This window comes from Trachemys scripta, chromosome 1, assembly GCF_013100865.1.
Source record: "Trachemys scripta elegans isolate TJP31775 chromosome 1, CAS_Tse_1.0, whole genome shotgun sequence".
Classification (NCBI taxonomy): Eukaryota; Metazoa; Chordata; order Testudines; family Emydidae; genus Trachemys; species Trachemys scripta.
In genome coordinates, this window is record NC_048298.1 from 89,756,704 (window position 1) to 89,775,544 (window position 18,841).

General features: G+C 41.5%; 1 protein-coding gene across 6 annotated transcripts in view; it reads left to right on the top strand.

Moving 5' to 3' along the window:
• MRTFA (myocardin related transcription factor A) overlaps positions 1-18,841 on the top strand; it is a 159,128-nt gene that overhangs the window by 92,192 nt on the left and 48,095 nt on the right. For all 6 annotated transcript variants that reach the window (XM_034775866.1, XM_034775875.1, XM_034775847.1 and 3 more), the window contains one exon: positions 15,051-15,116. In XM_034775866.1, the coding sequence (XP_034631757.1) occupies positions 15,051-15,116 (66 nt within the window). The remainder of the gene's footprint in view (positions 1-15,050; positions 15,117-18,841) is intronic.

Sequence of the window (18,841 nt, forward strand, 5' to 3'; positions counted from 1 at the left end):
TCCCCCAGTCTCACAGATCTGCTGTATACAACATGTAGCTTATAATTATTGGGATGTTTCTGTCACTGAGATCAAATCAAGTAAACAGTGCCAGCATCCCTTTAGTCAACCAAAAGGACATTTAATTGTCATTCTGCATCTGCTGAGCTGGTAGTTGAATCTTTCCTTGGTGCTGTCAGTGTACAGCTTCCTGAGAAAGGGTCCCCCAGAATCACTATTGTCATTTCCATATTGACAGTAGTAATCTGCTGGACAGGAAATAATGTCTCTTTGTTCTTAAAGATGTGAGCGACATTCACCTTCTCTGACCAACCAACCTATATTGATGTCGGTAAAGCATCCTCTGCTGATCCACCATTGCTTGCATAACCGTGGAACAGTAGCCCTTTCTGTTGATGCATTCTGTGGCAAAGTGGCCTGCTGCCAAAATAGGGATATGCATGCTGTCTATAATCCCACCACAGTTTGGGAACCTATTGCTGCAAATTCATCCACTATGTCCTGCACATTTCTGAGAGTCAAAGTCCTGCGTAGCTGGAGATGATTAATGGCCCTACACACTTGCATGACAGTGGCCCCCCCACTGTAGATTTTCCCACTCCAAAATGACTTCGCACTAACTGGTAGCAATCTGGCAGTGCAAGCTTCCAGAGTGCGATCGCTAGTCACTTCTCCACTGTTAACACAGCTCTTATTGGGATGTCCCTGTGCTGAAGGCCTATAATCAGCTAGGCACACACATGCAGGAATCTGGCTTTTTGCATCCAAAAGTTCTGCAGCCACTGCTCATCATCCCAAATCCACATTATGATGCGATTCCACCAGTCAGTGCTTGTTTCTTGGGCCCGGAGGTAGCACTCCAGCATCCTAAACTGCTCCAGTAGCACCACCAATCGTTTTTCACTGTGTTCCTCAGCACACTGTCCTAGAAGAAATTGTCATGTTGCGGTAGTTCTTGCAGATCTGTGAATCCAGGAGGATCGTATGACCTGTATTTGCAACATTCATGAGAACAGTGCAGAGCTCTGCAGGCTCCATCCTTCTGATGTCAGACACTGAAAAGTGCTGCGGGAGTTTGTACGATCTTAAATAAGAGAAACAAATTATGGGACCTAGGTTGGCACTGTAGATGAAGAAAGTTGAATGCTGGGAACTTGACCCCTAGCTCTCAGAGATCCCTGCATGACTCAATTCTACCCCACAACACATTTTGTGAAAATTTCCCAAAAGGTGTTGCGCCAGATGGCAGTGTGTGGCACACTGGGATACCTATCCATGGTGCACTGGATTTTGCATTAACACAAATGTTTCTGGTAAGTGTGCGCAGCGCTGACCCAAGCAGCCAGGTATATACGCACACACGATATACTAACTTAGGTGGCTGTACACCAATGTAACTTGCATCAACCAAAGTTTGAGGTGTAGACATGACTATAGGATGTATCTTCTGCCAAACCACTCTCTTTGCTAAAAGCTGCCTTCCCTTTTATAGGGCTGGGATCTCAAATACATTTTTATAAATCAGAAACCTGAAAAACTTTTTTTTCCCTTCCCTTTGAAAAACCACTGGCTTGTAGTTTCTAACGTGGCCCTAGTTTGTCCCCTGGCATGGAAAAACCAAGTAAAGGAGCCCAGGAAAGGAACTCTTGAGGAGCAGCTTGTGGAATTTTCCCCAGAGCATTCAAGGTTGGGGGTGGGAAGGGTTTGGAATGAGGTTGCGGTTCAGATCCCAAGCTCTATTGATCCCTTGGAGGCAAGGAACCTCTGCATAAAGACCCTGATGTCTCCTTCCAGGTGGCATTGCTCCAGTGCTGCTGTGCTATCGAGGTTTCCCCTGGCTGTGGGTTCCCTGGTTCTCTCTCCTGTTTGGCCATGTGTGTCAGTGATCTTCCATGTGTGTTGGATGAGCAGAGCTGTGGGAGGTGGCGTAGGAGTAATGGGAGGAGTGCCTGTCCTCCCACTTGCACTGGGTCTGAACATGCTGATTTCCACAGTGCTGGCTGGCAAGAAATCAACTTTTATCATTCACAAGGAACAACTGGTGATCCAAGTTCTGTTTCTTGATAGGTTCTTGCTTTGTAGGCCTTTTCTCTGGACAAAGGGAAGCTGCTCACAAGCCAATTTCCTCCAACACTTCTGCAATGAGAAGAGCCCATGGCATGAATATAAATAAGGGTGACTTGCCTCTGGTGTGAAAGGTTCCTCCTCCTAATGATTTTACAGACTAACACAACAGATTCCCCATATCTCCTTAGTGTGGTTGCTAAGGAAGAGATGAGGAAACCACTTGCATTTTAACAGCAGCCGTTGCTGCCACACTGAAAAAAGCGGTAGTGAATGTATAATTGTCTCAAATAGTAAAAAGAGGTGAGCTCCTGTGTTACCGGTTCTTTGCTCAGGCTCATTACAGGCCACTCTTTTTCAGTTTACAAGTTTATGTAGAGTGAGTATGTGGACACTGTTCACAACAGTAGCAATGGAAAGCTGCAAATGCTGAGCATCGACAGTGTGATCAGTCTGCTTCCTGTTGTCCCCACGTGGAAATATGAATTATCGGAGGTTCTGTTCCCCAGATAGAAAACTCATCCATGTAATCCCTGCAGTTCAGTTGTCATTTACAGTCTGCTTCACTTAAATGCTTATCAGTTAACTGCACAATCAGCTGAGGTGCATAGCCAGTGTGCATCCTGCATCAGCTGCCAGTGGATTAAAGTGATGTTATGTTCAGAAAAGTCGCTTTGAAAAAGAACACTGCTCAGTTTTCAAGGCAAATTATGTTTTCCCCCCCAACCACTGCTGCGGGAAACTCCACCTGGGATCTGAGGCCCTGTCTACTCTACAAGAAAAGTTTGTGTTGGAAAAAATAATTTAAATTGATTACTTCAGCATTAGGCAGTAGCCAAACACTGAGCATTGTTTTCAAAACCATTTTGCCTACTCGTATTAGGGCAACACCTGCTAGCTGTAAGCATTTTTAAAAAATGGTTTCTTAGCAATTTTTTTTAATGTAAACAAAACCTTTGGATCAGGTTGAACTCTCTGCCCCTGCTGTCTTCACCATCCATAAAGATTTTACAGTTGGAACTTATCAGACCAGGCTGATGCATGAGCCAGAATCATTTGTGTCTGTGACTAAATGGCTGATGTTGATATGGTGGGTCCCGTGCTTTTCTTGGTCGGGGAGCTAGGATGCCACTCCTTGCCCCTGCTCTTGGGGCGCCGAGGGCCCCGCTACTGGCCGGGAAGGTGGTACAGGAGGGAAGCAGGGAAGGGGTCTAGGTTTGCTCCTCACTCTGAGCCCCAGCCCCTCTCGACCCCTGCGGGTTTCTTACCCTCTTCCCTCTTGGGTAGGGTTACCCTCAGTCCTTGATGCTGGGGGAAGGAGTCTCCCTGCTCTGTTGGGGAAGGGTCTCTGGTCTTTCAATTCTCAGTCACACACCTCCAAACTCCAATCCTCTCTCCTTCCTCGCTTCACCTGTCTGCCTGAAGAAGGGTTTTTTTATTAGGTTCCTGACAGGGCCTTAATTGGCTACAGGTGCTCCAATTAACCTGTAGTAACTTTCCCTAGTCTACAGGGAACCATGCCTTAATTAGCCTAGGGCTTATGCCCGCGCACTTCCCAGCACCCAATAAGGCCACTCTTCCACTGATCCTTGGCCCTGCTGTATCACAGTCTCCCTCGGCTAAAGCAGTTTTGGCACTCCAGGGCTAATAGGAGTCAAAATTAGCTTTTATAAACAGGTATAACTTAAAGATCCACAAGGAGCCGATGTCTGGAATAAGAAGGAAACTTATTAGACTACATCTGCATTTTAAAGAATACATTCAGCCCTATATTAAGAGGGTACAAGCAACATCCATTGAAGTGAATGAGTTGCATCCATTTATTCAAAGGCTAACTTTGGCATTGAGTGCATAACTAGAGTAACTTACTGTATAATACATATGAAATTCAAAGGCAAATTGTCATCTTAATATTAGAATTATTCCAGGTGAGTGAGTGGTAAGAGCATGCAGTTGACGTTACCTTTCAGATCATTGTTTACATAGCACTCTGATTTTTATCAGTCAGTTGCTAGCTTCAGTAGTTTTAGTTAGAGTGATAGGCCTAAGTATAAAAACAGTAATGAATGTAGTTAAATAAAATTGTTTATGCTGTTAGTCTGTGTTCATGTGTTATACAATGAACTTGATCATATACATGTCCTTGGTGTAGTCTGATGGCTGTATGTAGAGGGTACTGCTTTTTTCATTTTTATAAAATGTGTTAGCAAAACACGCACTGCTGCAATTTGTGCCCTGCTGCCAGATCACCTTAGACTGTGATTTTAAAGAAACTCTCAAATTAATCAGAATCAAATCAGGTCAGTGCTTTGACCATATCACATTTCCAGGAAAAACATATTCTACATGAAGCGAGGTGCAGAGTTAGGTGATGCTTTCCGTCTGAGTCCATACTGCATTAACGGGGCATCATAATCTTAGGCCTGGTCTACACTGGGGGGGGGAGGGGGAAGGGGTGTCGATGTAAGATACGCAACTTCAGCTTCGGGAATAGCGTAGCTGAAGTTGATGTATCTTATTTCGACTTACCTCCTGTCCTCTCGGCATGGGATCGACGGGTGCAGCTCCCCCGTCGACTCCGCTACCGCCGCTCACTCCGGTGGAGTTCCGGAGTCGACGGGGAAGCGCGTTTGGAGACCAATATATCACGTCTTAACGAGACGCGATATATCGATCCCTGATAAATCGATCGCTGCCCGCCGACACGGCGGGTAGTCTGGACGTACCCTTAGAGGATACTGTGCTGTTGGAGTTACTGACTTGCAGATCTGATGTCAGAGGTATTGAGCACCTGTAGTCATTAAAGGTCCCAAGTTACTTTTTTCAGGAGTAAGGTAGTTAAAAGAAGACTTAATATTGTAAGTAATTAAAACGGAATGTAAAACATCTAAGTTCCTTTTCACTTTTTATACTTTTCTTTGCACTCTTCTCAGCTCGGACAATAATAATAGACTTTAATTTCACTTTTTTTGTTTCATGCTAATGTCTCTTTGTAGCTATCTTTCCCAATATACCCTTGCAAGGGAAAGTTTTTAAATCCAAACCGTTTTGATTGAAATTTTACAAAATCATGAAATCATTTATATTTATGTTAGGTTCTGGAAATTTAACATGCAACACACACCCGTCCCCCAGCCCAACATGCGCTTGCACAATTCTTTGTCTAAATTATGTGACAGTGTGCCTTTAATGTCGATATCCTGACCAAATTCCAATTTGGGTGATTGCCTTCTGCCTACCCTGTTTCTCCGTATAGTTTCAATTGGCTACAATACTTTTCTTCACTTCCTGTTCTAAACTGTTGTTTGTGCTATTTAAATAACTTCATCTTAGTGCTGGTCCCTCTGGGTATTCACTCTGTGCGCTTCAGACTAGAAGACTCTTCAGTAGCAGAGTCTGTTGGTCCGTGTCTGTTTCCAACACTTCCGTGTGCTCTGCACTGAGTATGTAAGGGGTGGCACAGACCAACTGACTCTCCAGTTCCTTTCTACCGCTCATGGTCTAGGAGGGAACCCGTCTGTATCCATAGCCTTTCCAGCACTCCCGATTGAACTTCAGCTCTATAAATCGAGTTATTAATAGTTTATTTTAGATAATTAGTAGGGCTGTTGATTAATCACAGACTAACTAAAAAAAGTAGTCACGATTAACAAAAATTAATCGCGATTAATTGCAGTTTTAATCGCACTGTTAAACAATAGAAATACCAGTTGAAATGTATTAAATATTTTGGATGTTTTTCTACATTTTCAAATATATCTATTTCAATTAAAACACAGAATACAAAGTGTACAGTGCTCACTTTATACTATTTTTATTACAAATATTTGCACTGTAAAATGATAAAATAAATAGTATTTTTCAATTCGCCTCATACAAGTACCATAATGCAATCTCTTTATCGTGAAAGTGCAACTTACAAACGTAGATTTTTTGTTGTTGTTACGTAACTGCACTCAAAAACAAAATAACGTAAAACTTTAGAGCCTACAAGTCCACTCAGTCCTACTTCTTATTCAGCCAGTCGCTCAGACAAACAAATTTGTTTATATTTACGTGAGATAATGTTGCCCTCTTATTTACAATGTCACTTTAAATTGAGAACAGGCGTTCTCATGGCACTTTTGTAGCTGGCATTACAAGGTATTTACGTGCCAGATATGCTAAACATTGATATGCCCCTTCATGCTTCGGCTACCAATACAGAGGACATGCTTCCATGCTGATGATGTTTATTAAAAAAATAATGCGTTAATTAAATTTTGACTGAACTTCTTGGGGGAGAATAGTATGTCTCCTGCTCTGTTTTACCCGCATTCTGCCCTATATTTCATGTTGTAGCAGTCTTGAACGATGACCCAGCACATGTTGTTCATTTTAAAAACACTTTCACTGCAAATTTGACAAAATGCAAAGAAGATATGAATGTGAAATTTCTAAAGATGGCTACAGCACTTGACTCAGGGTTTAAGATTCTGAAGTGCCTTCCAAAATCTGAGAGGGACCAGGTGTGGAGCAGGCTTTCACAAGTCTTAAAAGCACAACACTATCTATCTTCCTGCTAGGCCTTGATAAGCTCTTCTCGAGGACCTGGTGTTTTACACCAATAACCAATTGCTGATCCGTTCAGACTTCATACTATCGAGGGACTTCACTACCCTGTCATCACATCATTCGCTGATTCCCAGCACCAGCCGTGCTGTGGAGGCTCCAACATTATTGGTAAACTATTTGCTGGTTTCTGCCTCCAGCCAGACTGTCGCAATACACACAGTACCATCAGCTCTGCCATAGTGTTGTATGACTGCTATACCTTGGAGGAACAGGAAGCGGTGCTAGTGGTTCCCCTGGTGGGCCTGAGGTGAGACTGGGCAGGGCTTACAGAGCCTTCCGGATGCCTCTGCTTCCTCATGAACCACATTATTGGGCTAGGGACCAGTGGTCCCGTGTGCTCTGCACTGAGTATGTAAGGGGTGGCACAGACCAACCCCTCTCCTGAGGGTCCCGCCTTTGTACTCTTATATCCCACCCACTGGCCATACTGGGGCTCCTGGGATCCCTACTTTTGGATGCTGGACTATCAGGACACTGGGTCCCACTTTCAACAAAGATACTCTCCAGATGAGGCAGGACACTGGCCTCTCCCTCACCACCAGGCAGTACCAGGATCTCTTGAGGAGGATTGCTGACATTCTCCAGATCTCACTGGAAGAGGTTCAGGATCTTACTATGAATGCCTGGATATTCTCCAGCCTACAGCTCCTTCCAAGGTGGCAATCTCTATTAATGACTCCATTTTGGAGCCCACTAAGACTGTTTGGCATACACATCAGCTACTTTTTCCCCATCTCCAAAGAGGACTAAGAAAAAGTACTTTTTTTGCCTTCAAAGGGGTGGAATATTTGTTTTCCCACCCTAATCTGAATTCTTTAGTAGTCCAGGTGGTCACAGAGTGAAACAGGCTGCACCAGCCTAGGACCATTCCTTCTGACAAAGACTCTAAGAGACTAGCTCTCTTGAGTAGAAAGAACTTTTCATCAGCCATCCTCCTAGGCATTAATGTCCAAATAGATGTTATTAGTTACAATAACCTGTCAGAGTTTGCTAATAAGCTACCACAGGCTCTGATTTCAGGTCTTCCTGGATGAAGAGAAACTGGCTGCTAGATTTCCCCTTTAGGCATTGCTTGATGCTGCAGACGTGGTAATAAGGCAGCTTTTTGGTTACTGTCCTCAGGGTTCCCTAATGAGGTTCAGGCAACAGAGATCATCTCCCCTTCAAGGGTGGTAACCTGTTGAGTGAGAAAATCATGCCCTCAGGGACTCTCATGCCACTCTTTGGGGATATACACCCTGGAACCTCTTAGGAAATACTCTAAGGTGCCTCTTCATAGATACTGTGCAGCCCCTCAGCCTTTCTACCATCAGAAGGGCTATCAGGCCACTAGGAAGAGCCAGAGGCTACAGTGTAGCTGACGCACCACACCGCTGCCATCACCTTTTCAATCCCAGCCACCTAGCAAGAAGGCATTTTGAAGGGATGCTCAAGAGCCATCAACCATTCCCCACACAGTTAGTTTCCCCCTGTTGCCTTTGGTGGCTGCCAGGCTCACTTCCTTGTGATGTGGCAACATATCACATCAGGCAAATGAATCTTAAACATCTTCTTGACTGGCTACGTGATAGAATTCCTTTCTGCCCCTTCTCCAAGATCCTCCTTCCCATCCCTCTTCAGGGACCCCGCTCACAAAAGGAGTCTCAAACTGGAGATGGACTCCCTAATCCAGTTAGGGGCAATAGAGCCCATATCTCTGGACATCAGGGTAAGGGCTTTTACTCTCTATATATTTCCTCATCCCCAAAAAGAAGGTGAGGCTAGAGACATATCCTGGACCTCTGACAGCTGAATGTCTTCATTCAGCATTCAGGATTCTGAATGACTACCTTGGCTTCAATAATCTCCTCCCTGAATGAAGGCAACTAGCTTGTGGCAGTCTATTTGAAGAATGCCTATTTTCATGCAAGAGACAGGATGAGTGAGGTAATATCTTTTATTGGACCATCTTTTGTTGGTGGAAGAGAAAAGCTTTTGAGCATCACTGAGATCTTCTTCAGGTCTGGAATATATGTTTTCAGATAGACATTCAGCCAGCACACAGGAGATTCCTCACTTTAAGATGGGCCTAGTGTGCTTTCAATACAGTGTTCCTCTTCTGCCTCAACAGTCCTGTTTTTTTTTTTTTTTAAGGTATTATCTGTGGGAACAGTATACCTGCACTGAAAAAGAAGCCCAATATTTTCCTACCTAAAGGACAGGCTGCAGGACAATAATAGCAGGAAGTGCAGGCAGCAGTCACTTCCTTACCCGACTTATTTCACTCTTTGGGACTTCAGGTAAATCCACAAAAGTCTACTTTAACCCCCACACAAGTTATAGAATTTATTGGAATAAGTCTGAACTCAACTGTGGCCAAGGCTTGCTTACCTCAGGACAGAGTCCTCGTGTTAACGGACCTCATCACCCAACTTTGACTCAGACTCCAGATAACAGTCTGATCCTGCCTGGTAATTCTAGACCATATGGCTTCATGCACCTACACGATCCCCTTCACAAGGCTTCACCTATAGTACCTCCAGGTATTGTTAAAGATGGTCTGTGCTCCGAGCAGGGACTCTCTGGACCAGAGATCTGTAGAGCAGAGACTTGAGTCTCCATTCACAACTTTACTAGGCGGCATTATGCCCTGGTTCAAGCATCTGCTGAGGGATGCTTCCTTTGGGTCAGCGATCCTAAAGATTTGTGATGCAGAAAACTTCCTCACACTCGCCTCCTCAGTAATCATAACTAATACCCCTAGGGACCAGTACTCAAAGAAGAAGAGGTTTACTTACCTTATAGTAAATGAACTTCTTCAAGACGTTTGATCCCTATGGGTAGTCCATGACCAGCCCTCCTTCCCCTCTGCTCAGATCTTTGTTTGATTCACGGTAGAATAAGAACTGGAGAGCCAGATGGTCTGCACCACCCCTTATGCTCTCAATTCAGCGCATGAGGAGGTATAGGATGCAGGTGCAGACCAATGGACGCTGCTATTGAAGAGTCTTCCAGCCTCAGGTGCAAATGCATGTGCAACCACAGTGAATACCCTTAGGGACCATACTTCTTGGACTCCAGTTAATATAAGGTAAGGTACCTAACCTTCCTTTTTGATTCACTTTACAGGTGGCTTAAACTTCATTGTGATGCTTGATGAGTGACATTTTTATAGCTTTAGGATCCTTCAGAATGCAAGGCAGTATAGAAATGTGATTATTTCAGCAATAAATGTTCTATATCCAAGGTATTTCGGGGCCTCTCCACTAAATATCTCTCACTTTTAATCTACATATTTCTTTGGTTCTTCTAATGAAAAAGATAATTCAGAGCCTAGTATTTTTTTTTTTTTAAACTTTTGACACTGTGTGTAACGTCTCCTGTGACTAAAGCATCTTTTTTTTTTTTTTGGTGGTTTCACCTTGTGAAACACCGGGGGAATCTACTGTCTTTATAATTCTGGTCATACTTTTAAACACTAAATATAGTTTACAAATAGACACTCACATATGCACATTTGAAAAACACTACTGCCGGGCTAGATGACATGGTGGTAAAAGCAACTGAGCTCAGCCTTTGCTAGTGTTCCCACCATTGTAAGTGCTGATGCAGCTCTGCACTAATGCTAGAATAACAATAGGAGAGTTCCCTAAATAGATGCCGTCCCAGTGAGTTAAGCTCCCAGCTCCTACCAGCCATTGGTAGGTGAGTTACTGAGCTCTGGTCTAATAGGGTGTGTTTGTGTAATTCTCCACTGGTGCAGTTCTAGGGTTAGATTAATAGTAGTGAACACATATGTGCTATGTTTTACCATCAGTGCAGTGCCACAGGTAGTAGCTGTAGTGTAATTGTCTCTGATTTTTGTTAGTATAGACAAACTCATACCTACTGCTTCCACTAGAGCACTGTGCCATCTTCCACCCTTTCTCTGGAGCTTTTTAATAATACTTTGTATTTGGTTCATCAGAGGCTTTCAGACTCCTTTACGAACTTTAATTAAGCCTCACTTCATCTCTTTGCGAGGTAAGGAAGCAGCATTATTCCCAATTTACAGAAAGGGACAATAAGACATACAGGCTAAGTGACATGCTCAGTGTTCTACAGTCTTTGGCACAGCAAGGAATAGAACACTGGAGCTTTGATTCCCAAACCCCTGTTCTAACCACTAGATGTACTTTCTTCTTTAACAGAGAATAAGATTAGTTCCTATTATGTTTGATTTTGAATTAATTTTAAATATGTGGGGGAGAGGGGGGAAGTGCCATTTTCTGAATATTAAAGAAAACAGAGTGAACTAGTCCATGGCCATAAATTGCTTTTATAAAACTCTTCTCGTTCTTGGCAGACCTCTGTGAATGGCAGCCTTGAATTGGCTCTAGGGACATCTGTTACCCTATATATATGAGTCACACATGTGAACAGGTGATCTCCTAAATGTATGGAATTCAATAACATGTGGAATCCAGAGTACTTATTTAAGCCCAAGGAGTCTGGAGGAGGGGTCCTTCCCTCCGCGATCCCCCTCAAATAGTGAACTGTGGAATAACTCTTGAAAAAGTGCATTCTATGCTGGCAATGTTTTACCCTTGAAATCTTTTGTGTGCATGCACAAAGTATTCTGTCCTGTTGATATCACTTGATAAGGGATGTACCTTTCAGGATATTTTTTCTCTGTAAATGACTTTGGACTAGATTTTAAAAGGTATTTCAGGATTTATGTCACAATGGAATCATTGGGAGTTAGGTGCCTAAGTACCTTTAAAAATCTGGCCCGTTGTTCCTTCTCTCTTCCTTCTATTCAACCATATTGGCAATGATTGGTTTCTTACTGTAAAATGATGCCTTTTGAATACAGTAAACAAATGAGAGAGAAGAATTCTTCAGTTCAATCCAAGGTTTTGTTAATAGGAGTAATGGAATGAGATTTGAGCAAAGGAAAATTTAAAATGAATATCTGAAAATATTTCTTATTAGTGAGAGCCATTGTTGAACTGTGGAGTAGTGTCCCAAAGATATTGTTGAAAGTTCCATCACTTGAATACTTTAAAACAGAGTGGGATAAGGCACTGGAAAGCATACTGTTGGGAATATTCTGCATTAACTAGAGCATGGAGATGGGAGAAAGATGGACTAGATCTGACCAATACAGTGACTCACTCACACCCTCGTTCACTTCTTCAAAAGGGCTATTTTCCCCCAAAATAAAGAAAATTATAAGCAAAATTGATTGGGAGGAAAAACTTAGACCAATATGAATGAAGATTGGATGCCCATTAGATGGACAAAAAGTCCCAATTCCATGCCCAAGGAACAGGATGACTGTGACTAAAAGCCCATCTGGGTTCAGTGGCAAAATAAAGACAACAGTTAGAGATTAAAAATCAATATATAACTAACGGAGAAAAGGGGAAATAGCAATCAATATAAATTAGAAGTTATAAAGTGTAGAAAATTGATAGGGGAAGCTTCAGATGTCAGGGAAAAATCCCTGGTTAACAGAACTAAGGACAATAAGGAAGGGGTTTTTTAAAGTATATTAGGAACAAAAGAAATCATAGAAATTGTATAGGCCCATTACTTGGTGGAGATGATAACGCAGAGAAGGCTCAAGTGTAAAATAAATATTTTAGTTGCAGATTTGGCAGGAAGCAGGATTGTGTACTCTCATCATATGAGGATGATGAAGTACTTTCCAATACATTAATAACTAAGGAGGATGTTAAACAATATCTACTAGATATACACATTTTTAAATCAGCAGGCCCCAATAACTTGCACCTAAGAGGCCTAAAAAAGTTGGCTGAGGAGATCTCTGTCCCACTGATGTTAATTTTTAATAAATCTTGGAATATTGTGGAAATTCCAGAAGACTGGAAGAGAGGGCTAATGTGCCAATATTCAAAAAGAGCAAGTGGGATGATCTGGATAACTATAGACTGGTTAACCTGGCATAATTCCTGGGCAAAATAATGGAAAAGCTGACACAGGATTTCACCATTCAAGAATAAAGGATAGAAGTATAATTAATGCTAGTCAATATGGTTTTATGGAAAATAGGTCTTGTCAAACAAACCTTATTTCATTCTTTGGGATTACCAGTTTGGTTGACAAAGATAACTGCGTAGATGTAATATACTTAGACATGTGTAAGGCGTTTGATATAGTACCTCATGATATTCTGAATTAAAAAAAAAAATAAAAGTATATAATATCAATAAAGCACATGTTAAATGGATTAACTGGCTCTCTGAAAGATGTCAATAAGGAATCATCAAATCTGGGTTATTCTTGTGGAGTTCTGTAGGAATCGGCCCAATGCTAGTCAATATTTCTTCAATTATCTGGAAGTAAATATAAAATCACTGCTGATTTAAAAAAAAAATTAGTAGAGGGATAAATTTTGATAGGACAGTCCTACAGAGTGATCTGGGTCACTTGTGAAGTTGGGCCCATTCAAAACAAATGCGTACTAATGCAGCTGAATGTAAAGAGGATTATGTCCTGAAAAGGATCTCTGGGTCATAGTGGACCAGCATCTCAACATGAGCTCCCAGTGTGATGCTGTGGCTAAAAGGGCTATGCTAACCATTGGATGTATAAATGGGAGCAATGAGTAGGAATAGGGAGGTGATTTTTACCTCTGCATATATTATTGATGAGACAGTACTGGAATACTGCATACTGTTTCGGTGTCAACCTTTTAAATAGGATGGTGAAAGATTGGAGGGCATGGAGAAAAGATGGTTAATGGGTTGGAGAAGATGCCTTACACTGAGAAACTTAAAGAGCTCAATCTGTTTAGCCTATCAAAAAAATTGAAAGGTTACTTGATTTGTGTATAAATACCTTTGCAGGGAGAAAATACTGGGTACTAAAGGGCTCTTTAAACTAGTGAAGAAAGGTGTAACGAGAACCAATGGCTGGAAGCTGAAGCCAGACAAATTGAAATAGAAACAAAGCACAAATTTTTATCAGTTAGCATAATGAAACTGGTGGATTCTTCATTTCTTGAAGTCTTCAGATCAAGACTGGATGCCTTTCTGGAAGATGTGCTTTAGCCAAACACAAGTTATTGGGCTCAATACTGGGGTAACTGGGTGACTATGATCTGTAATATACAGGAAGTAAGATTAGGTGATCTAATGGTCCCTTCTGGCCTTAAAATCTATGAATCCTTGCCTTGAAGAGTGCACAGGTTAAATTCAGATAGATGGGCAAAAAAGAGGCAATTGGAAGAGGAAGGATAAGGGTTATGATAAAATAATGAATGAGCCTGTAAGGCATGTGCATATGCTAGTGGTTCCATTGTATTTGTTTGGGGGTTTTCTTATCTGTCTTCTCACAGACAATGCTGAAAAAGTCAGTTTCTTTGCCTTCCAATTTCTCTGGGTCCGAGCAAAGAGCTACGGCATTCAGTATGTGACATTGTGTATCAACTATTTTGAACAATTGAAAAAGCTCTTTTCTTAAATGGGAAGAGTTTGTCTACTGTAAGGATGTAGATGATCAAATTCATGCCTTTGTCAGGGTACTTGTAAGAGAGGATGGGACCCAATACTTATTAGTATTAGCTCTGGTTTCCAAGTGCGATCTTATTGTGGGAGCTGTACTTTGATGTTAGATGGACACCCCCCAACTCGTCTCATGAATGAATAGTTTTAAGGGACAAACCACACCCTTTGCAGCCTGCATGCTGTGGTTGTAATAAGTATGTTGAAGGTTTGTGTTTGAAACACTGAAGGAGTTTTATTTGTACTAAACATTTTAATGTGTCACCAAAAAATAAAATAAAATCCCAGTAATGGTGAATCTGGTGTAGGAGCATCTCTAGATATTCTTTAGATGTCACCTTGAGGACACGATGTGAGGATGCTACAGAATTTGCAGGTGGAGGGGAGAAACAGTCATATATCTTGCACTTCAAATACATTTTAGTGACCAAGATATTGTATAAAAATAACAGGCACATGGGCAATTACAATTTTAGGAGCTGTTTGGGACTTTAGTGTTGGACCCTTCCTACTGGAGCACAGTCAATCCATATTTTGTTTGTTTTTAAATGTTCATGGTTTGGAGAGAGAACTTGGTGCTCTACAGCTTCTTGAGAAACAGGCCTGACTTTTCTGCTTTGCGGATTTTTATCGTCCTGCCAAGACCCTTTGCAACTTCCTCTCCTCGTCACCCACAGTGAATACGGAAACCTTGCTGCTTAAGGCCACTTCTGCAATTGCAGGAGTGCAGACGAGTGAGGTGGGAGGAGGGGGCTTTCTCTTCCGTTCTCACTTATTTTGGAGTCAGAAGAGGAAAATACAGTGCATTTGAAAATGTGCCCAATGTTGTGGTGTCTCCAACTGATCTGTTTCCCTCTCTCCTCTTTCTCTGCCACCCTGCAGTGCTGCAGTTGAAGCTCCAGCAGCGACGGACACGGGAGGAACTGGTGAGCCAGGGGATCATGCCGCGTAAGTACCATTTAAACTTTTTCCTTCTCTCTGGGCATTTCTGTCACCTGTTTGTGAATGAGGGGAGGTGGTTTGTGTCGGGGTTGAAACACCTGACCCTCTGTTTCTGCATAAAAAATGCTAGATGTGAGAGCCCCACCCCATTTCAGCAGACCGCCTTCTAAAGTATTAGGGCTACCTGTAATACCGAGAAGCAGTGTTGGCAACAAGTTTCTTTAAGTGTACTCAAAATACAGTGGCTGTATTGCTTGCCATGAAAGCCTTTTGGAGAGTGTGTGTCATATTAGAAGTGCCTTACATACTCAGCACATGCTGATAATCACTCTTAGCAGGCTTCCTGCCTTTAGAGCTTCCATTCTTGTCTGTCAGCTCCCCATAACTCTTGTGTGGCTGTTGTGAATTAGTCTGTCCATATCCACACACGTGGTAAGATTTCTACTCATGCATACAAGATGTCAGGACGGTAAGGCAGCTCTGTTCCTACCTTTGCCAGATTATTAGAAACGCATTTAGTAGGAATCTGTGGGGAACAGCAGATTCTGTTGCAGGGAGAAAGATCTGCAGACACTGTAACATGATAATATTAATGGGTGGGGTAAGTATACTGCAACACTGAACTCAATGTGTGCATGACTAAATCAGGTTTGGAGAACATAAGAACCGCAATACTGGGTCAGACCAAAAGTCCATCTAGCCCAGTATCCTGTCTTCTGACAGTGGCCAACTAGGTGCTTCAGAGGGAATGAACAGAACATGTAATCATCAAGTGATCCATTTCCTGTTGCCCATTCCCAGCTTCCGGCAGACAGACTAGACACCCCATCCTGGCTAATAGCCATTGATGGACCTTTCTAGTTCTTCTTTAAACCCTGTTATAGTCTTGGCCTTCGTAACATCCTCTATCAAAGAGTTCCACAGGTTGACTGCATTGTAGGAAGAAATACTTCCTTTTGTTTGTTTTAAACCTGCTGCCTATTAATTCATTTGGTGACCCCTAGTTCTTGTGTTATGAGAAGGAGTAAAGCACACTTCTTTATTTACTTTCTCCATACCAGTCATGGAGAACAGCTTTTTGAACATACAGAAAGATGCCTGTAGAAATGGGGCTGAATAATTTGGTTAAAACTTCTGAACTGGGTAACATTTTCCATGTGCATGAGCAGCAAGCGAACAAGGGAGCACCAAAGAGTAGGTGTGAGTTATTTTTGGTGTTCTCTGCATTTCCCCTGAACGCCTTAGGGTCAGTCAAACTGTTTCCTTCTTTAAGAAACCTCCCCCAGCGCACACACCTCTTTAGTGTCAGCTAAAACCAAAAGGGGCTACACTATCTCTTTGGACAGGGGAGGTAGGGAAGGGGATTTCCTGAGGTGTACACTGAAATGATAGTGCCTTCCCCTTCTAAAATAATACAGTTTGTCAACTCTAAGTTTGTGTAATGAATACCTGTCAACATCACTTTGTCAACTGGAGTACTTCAATATAAGGCAGTGATCTGCTCCTGGCGGCTTGAATGACCCCATTTTTAAAATTCCACCACCAAATTTAAAAAGGAAGATTGGGTTGATTTGACGGATTTTGCTCTTTTCTTGGATACTAGTAACTCATGTCTACCTGTGATTACTTTTATCTAGGGCTGTCGATTAATCGCAGTTAACTCAAATTATTAACTCAAAAAAATTAATCATGATTAAAAAAGTTAATCATGATTAATCACACTGTTAAACAATAGAATACCAACTGAAATTTATTAAATATTTTGGATGTTTTTCTACATTTTCAAATATACCTATTTCAATTACAACACAGAATACAAAGTGTACAGTGCTCACTTTATACTATTTTTATTACAAATATTTGCACTGTAAAATGATAAAATAAATAGTATTTTTCAATTCACCTCATACAAGTACCATAATGCAATCTCTTTATCGTGAAAGTGCAACTTACAAATGTAGATTTTTTTTGTTTGTTACGTAACTGCACTCAAAAACAAAACAATGTAAAACTTTAGAGCCTACAAGTCCACTCAGTCCTACTTCTTATTCAGCCAATCGCTCAGACAAACAATGTTTGACAAACATTGTTATGCCCCTTCATGCTTCGGCTACCAATCCAGAGGACATGCTTCCATGCTGCTGATGCTTATTAAAAAAATAATGCATTAATTAAATTTTGACTGAACTTCTTGGGGGAGAATAGTATGTCTCCTGCTCTGTTTTACCCGCATTCTGCCATGTATTTCATATTATAGCAGTCTCGGATGATGACTCAGCACATGTTCATTTTAAGAACACTTTCACTGCAGATTTGACAAAAAGCAAAGAAGTTACCAATGTGAAATTTCTAAAGATGGCTACAGCACTTGACCTAAGATTTAAGAATCTGAAGTGCTTTCCAAAATCTGAGAGAGATGAGGTGTGGAGCATGCTTTCAGAAGTCTTAAAAGAGCAACACTCTGATGCGGAAACTATAGAACCCGAACCACCAAAAAAGAAAATCAACCCTCTGCTGGTGGCATCTGACTCATAATGATGAAAATGAACATGTGTTGGTCTACACTGCTTTGGATGATTATCAAGCAGAACCTGTCATCACCATGGACGCATGTCCCCTGGAATGGTGGTTAAAGCATGAAGGGACATTAGAATCTTTAGTGCATATGGCATGTAAATATCTTGCGACACTAGCTACAACAGTGCAATGCAAACAAACACCTGTTCTCACTTTCAGGTGACATTGTAAACAAGAAGCAGGCAGCATTATTTCCTGCAAATGTAAACAAACTTGTTTGTCTGAGCAATTGGCTGAACAAGAGGTAGGACTGATTGGACTGGTAGGCTCTAAAGTTTTACATTGTTTTATTTTTGAATGCAAGTTTTTTTTGTACATAATTTTTGTACATTTGTAAGTTCAACTTTCATGATAAAGAGATTGCACTACGGTACTTGTATTAGGTGAATTGAAATATACTATTTGTTTTGTTTCTGATTACAAATATTTGTACTGTAATAAAGTGAGCACTATACACTTTGTATTCTGTGTTGTAACTGAAATCAATATATTTGAAAATGTAGAAGATGTCCAAAATATTTAAATAAATGGTATTCTATTAACAACGCGATTAATCACGATTAATTTTTTTAAATCTCTTGACAGACCTACTTTTATCCATGTGGCACGAACAAATAATTCTACAGAGCAAGTTGATTGCCTTTAGGAGGAACCAGATTGTCCCAGTAGTCAGATATTTTCAACAGTTTTTCCCAGGAGAAAACATTCCCATACTCCATACAGGGTCTTCACCTCCCCAGTTCAGTTGCCTACATGAATGCTGTCTGGTGCTATCAGTATTCTCAGTATATTTGTCAGGTTCAAAGCACATATCTATTAGAAGTTTGTTTTCCCCATGCGGTTGCATCTTTCCTTGTCTGCAGTTGTGAGACAGCATTAAGTCTACATTTTCAAAAGTGACTCGTGATTTGGGGTTCTTCAGATTTTAGGTGTCCAACTTTTGAGATACCTTAAAAGAGACCTGATGTGCAAAGGGTGGGTGCTCAACCCTTTGAAAATCATGTTCCTTTAAGGGAGGTGTCTCCAGATCACCCCAAATTGCTAGTCACTTTTGAAAATGTAGACTTAATGCTGTCTCACAACTGCAGGCAAGGAAAGACGTAACTCCATGGGACAAACAAACTTCTAACAGATATGTGCTTTGAACGTGACAA